This window comes from Triticum urartu, chromosome 7, assembly GCF_003073215.2.
Source record: "Triticum urartu cultivar G1812 chromosome 7, Tu2.1, whole genome shotgun sequence".
Taxonomy (NCBI): domain Eukaryota; kingdom Viridiplantae; phylum Streptophyta; class Magnoliopsida; order Poales; family Poaceae; genus Triticum; species Triticum urartu.
In genome coordinates this window covers 164649046-164654023 of record NC_053028.1, presented here as the reverse complement: position 1 = coordinate 164654023, position 4978 = coordinate 164649046, and the positions used below count along the sequence as shown (strand labels likewise).

At 46.3% G+C, this 4978-nt stretch overlaps 1 protein-coding gene across 1 annotated transcript; it reads left to right on the top strand.

Annotated features, from left to right (window-relative positions):
* Nucleotides 1–2142: 2142 nt before the first annotated feature.
* On the top strand, nt 2143–3807 carry LOC125523204 (3-ketoacyl-CoA synthase 5-like). Its single transcript, XM_048688254.1, has one exon. The coding sequence runs from the start codon at nt 2242–2244 to the stop codon at nt 3592–3594; it is 1353 nt and encodes a 450-aa protein (XP_048544211.1). The 5' UTR covers nt 2143–2241; the 3' UTR covers nt 3595–3807.
* Nucleotides 3808–4978: the final 1171 nt, after the last annotated feature.

The window sequence follows — 4978 nt, the reverse complement described above, 5'->3', positions numbered from 1 at the left end:
TTTCTCATTTTTGGGGTGATTTCTCTCACCTCGGCTCATTTTGGGATAAAACTGTATTAACTCTATTTTTAATATGTGTGTGAAATAGATATAAGTAGTGATGTTCTACGCGTAATTGTGCATGACACCTAGCTAGTTGTTATTATAGTAACAAAAAGGTGTACATATTTTTTTCTAAAATGCACACAATCATGTGTATCTTGCATTCGGAGAAGAAAGGGTACAACCGTACAAGGAACCATCCACCGTTTTACAAACTGGTCTGCAGCCCTGCCGCACACAAGACTACTCACGCCTAATCCACCTAGCTAGATCCACGCTAAACGCTTGTAGATTAGACCTTAGCAAACCCGTCATTGTCCACCTTCCAACCTCCTTGAGAATTCATGCAATTAATGCCGGCACGGAGGGAGAAGCCCTGTCGAAGACAATTGCATTTCGATGCTTCCAAAGCTCCCAAAGTGCCAATAACAGTATGTTGTCGAACCCCTTTCTGGACTGAGTAGGAAAGCTATGAGATGTTCCTCATTGCAAGAGTGCATCCTGCGATGTTGTGGTCTCACCCGCCATACCATACACTATGAGCAGAGCGTGCCAGACCGATCGAGCGAACACACATCAAACAAGAAGGTGATCGATGTGTTCCTCCTCCTGGCAGTGGCAGAGCCAGGATTTTCAACATGGGTATGCGGAGTAAAAAAAAATGTAACTCTACGGTCACTCCTTTTCAACATGGGCATGAAGAATTTACACTCGAGAAAAGTAACCAAGCAATCATTTAAATATTGTTCCTCCATGATGGAAAATCTTCCAAATTTGAATGTTTATAATCCAGGAATTTAGATGCATAAAATTCACCTTGATTTCCTTGCACTTCTTCACAAGTTTTACAGCGAGCCAATGCAAACCACGCTCAAAATTGCATGGATGCTACAGAGTAGATTAATCAAAACAAAAATAGGGAATGAAGATAACTCTCTATTCTCGACTAAGAATTCGAATAAATCAAAATTAAACACTCACAAAATCAGACGGTGGATGAACTGCGTGCACACGCAGCTGTTGCCGACTTGTCTGCTAGATGACAGATGTGTCGTGCGCGGGTGCGCGCTGTGGCATTGCCGAGTGCGTACTGCGAAGCAGCGAAGGGCGTGGGCTGGCGAAGGAGATCGATCGGCAAGATGAGATGATGCGGCGGCAGCGGCGGTTGCTTTCGATGGCCGATGCGAGCATGTGATGTGCCCCAGATTCACGATGCGGTGGCTCCTAGTCGAGCCTCAAGGATAAGGCCTGGTAGCAGCCCAACATAGGCCCAATTGGTGTTGAATCGCTCTTTTCTTGGTTTCTCCTGCCCTGCACGTACAAGTAGACTGCCATACGAATTATAAAGGCATATAGGAGCTTATATACTGAAAAAATTCTGCAAAAAACATTGGGTATGCATTGCATATCCTTGCATTAGCCTAGCTCCGTCCCTGCCTCCTGGTCACAGAAGGGCAAGCGGCTGATGCGACAATCCCCACTTGGCCAGCTTCTCCGACGTCCAACGCCCGTTCAGAAAGGCGAGCCATGCAAAGAACTTGCACCGCAAAGGTGCACGACACTTCCAGATTATCATGGCCACATCCGTCTGACGACCAACAACACCTAGTCCGTCTGTACATATAATTTTGAGCGTAAATATTAACTGTATATGCTCTTCTAATAAGATTAACCAAAGTGACAAAAAAAAGGTTGCATATGCATGTGTGCGGACCCTGTGTTAACTACTTACCAAAAAAAATAAGTGTTTACTAATTCTTAGCCGATCAGTGTTTTCTTAAGTATCAGTCGATTTCTGAAAAATGCAAATTCAGTGTAGTGCACTAAGTGCAGCGTGACTTCCACGTTTTTTTGGAGAAGTGCAACTATGTGATAAAGTGTACGTTGAACTTTGCATAATGTGGATTGAGACATAAGAAAATCTCAATCAAACGATGGGCCCTAATAATAAAAATATTGCTGGTATGGCCTTTGTGGTTAAAGAGTGCAAGCATTTATGCTAGCCGCTCTGTAATCCACGCCCCCTTCTTCACAATCCTTTGCTTCTTTATAAATACGTGCTCAGCAATCTAAACAGGAAATATAAGCTCCCTACTTTCTCTTAATTTGCTTCTATTCATCTACCAAGTATCACTACCAGGTCGCCGTGAAGACGTTCACAATTTTCATAGGCGCCTCAGCCACCACACCACCACCACCATGGTACTGGTACTCCTAGTAGACAATCTATTTCTCATTTGGCATGATACTTCTGCACACATCCGCCTCTTCTTACTTTTTCTGTGCGTTACCACTGCAATCACCCTGTACCTCATGAACGGTTCGCGCACCGTATATCTTGTTGATTATGCCTGCTTCCGGCCTAATGCCAACCACCGCATCAGCAAGGCCGCATGGATTGAGAACATTCACCACTCCCAGTCTGACAACAACGACGACGACAACCATCGGTTCTTGACCCGTATTTCTGAACGGTCAGGCCTTGGCGATGAGACCTACCTCCCGCCTCCCCACCACTATATCCCACCGCATTATTCTTTAAGCGAAGCTCGTGCAGAAGCGGAACTGTCCATCTTCACGGCCATAGATGATCTGCTAGCGAAGACATCTATCAACCTTGATGCAATTTCCATACTCATCGTGAACTGCAGCATTTTCAATCCAACTCCGTCGCTCGCTGACATGATCATGAGAAGATACAAGCTTCGAGATGATATATGCAACGTGCAACTCTCTGGGATGGGCTGCAGCGCAGGCCTCATCGCGGTGGGTCTTGCGAAGGACCTCTTGCAGACCGCTCCCTCCGACGCGCATGCCTTGGTTGTGTCCACGGAGATTATGAATAGGACCTACTACACTGGGAGGAAGCGTGAAATGCAAGTGTTCAACATGTTGTTCCGCATGGGTGGCTCCGCGGTGCTCCTCTCAACCTCGGGTACCAAAGCTCGTTTTCAGCTCGCGCACGTGATTCGGACATGCACCGGGTACCAAGACAATGCATACCAATGTGTGTTCCATGAGGAAGATGACAAGGGGAATCTTGGTCTCAATTTATCCAAGAACCTTGTGGACGTTGCTGGCAAGGCTCTCAGGGCTAACATCATCACGGTTGGACCTCTTATTCTTCCTTTGTCAGTCAAGATTGCAATTTTTCTCTCATACATTTCAGGGAAGGTGCTAAATGGAACCGCCAAGCCATATGTGCCCGATTTCCGCACAGCTTTCGACCATTTGTGCGTCCATGCGGGTGGACGAGCGGTGATTGATGCAGTGCAACGTAGCCTCGGTCTGCTAGATGAGCATGTTGAGCCATCAAGGATGACACTTCACAGGTTTGGGAACACATCGAGTAGCTCGGTATGGTATGAGCTGGCCTACAGTGAGGCCAAGGGTCGAATGACGAAGGGGGACCGAGTTTGGATGATTGGGTTTGGCTCAGGATACAAGTGTAACAGTGCGGTGTTGAAGTGCGTCCAGCCAGCAAACAATGCTGATAAGGCATGGCAAGATTGCATATATCGCTACCCAATGGATGTTCCTAAGGAGGTGTAGAGTATGGCCTCGGTTAAATGGCAGGCGGCCAAGAAACATACTCCAATATTGTTCATGTTTTTTTCTAAATAGAGGCTTTAATTATCACCCTTCGAATTATGTATTGTGGATACTGCATACAACCAGTGTCATAATGTTGATTATGTACAGGGCCGTCTCCAAGAATTTGGGGGCCCGGGGCGAAATGCAAATAAAATTTTAATTTTTTGTATACTGAAGGACTATCTAAAAAATGTCTGATAGCTATCCAAGAAACACCTCATGCGAAAGCACACAAAAATTTGCTCAACAGCGCAATATATATAGAACTTAAACTCAATACTTAATGGTCAAACAAAATAGATAAGACATATGACAAAAAGTACAAATAATAATAAGGGATACAAAAGAATAGCAAGTCAATAGTTTGCTTCGTCCATATTCCTCCCATATGTCCTTGACTATTGTTGCACGCCACCAGTGAAAATATATCTGCATCTTATTTTTTTTGTAACAGGGAATAAAACTGATATAAATATGCAACATCTTTCATTTAATCCATACATACATGTTTTTTTTCGATTCAGTATCAGTTCAATGTTCAAATTCATCAATCTGGAAATGAACACACACATCATGTCGCATCTTGTATTGTTGTTTGCCAATCACGATCAAAGAAATTACCCATTGATCAGTGGCCGAGGAGGCGAGCAGTGCCGGTCTTTCTCGGATTTGGACGCACGGCCCGTTTTGGGCGTGGCTGAGGTAGGGCCAGCGCTCGGCGGCAGCAACACCACGGCCGCCGTGGCAATGCAGAGGAAGGGGAGCACTGCCAGACACCATGCGATGCCGCTAGCGCGGAGCATCTACCAGGCGGGACTAGACAACGGGAGAGCAGCCCGCGGCGGCGGTGTGCAACGGACCAGCAGTTTTTGATTTCTTCGCACAGGAGCATGGGAGATTGCGAGGCGGCGCACATGTGCGTGGACGGAGGAGAACTGGGGGAGGGTCGCGGCCCTAGGGTTCGGCAAACCCTATTCGGCACTGCAGGCGCCGGTTAAGTTTAGCTGGGCTGGCCTATTTATCTATTTTTTTTATTTCTGGATGAAAGGTAAAAAAAGAATCGTACGCAGAGACGAGGGTTTCTAAAGCCACGTTCGGCTCCTCTCCACTCCCTCCACTCCGCTCCGGAGCGGACCAGGCTCTAGCTCACTTTCACGGAACGGCTAAAACTGAGCTCCACAACTCCGCAGAGTCAGGGCGGAGAGGAGGGATCCCGAACAAGGCTAAGTCAGGATCTGTAGGTTTCTCATCCCAGCGCATTGACCACTAGGGCAACTCAACCGATGTGAATTATTATATTTTGTTTTCCTTTTTATACTTTCTCCTGTTTGTGGGAAGCCTT

Bases quoted from the DNA above. Each gene is read 5' to 3' on its own strand.
- LOC125523204 (XM_048688254.1), top strand. From the start codon at position 2,242: ATGGTACTGGTACTCCTAGTAGACAATCTATTTCTCATTTGGCATGAT.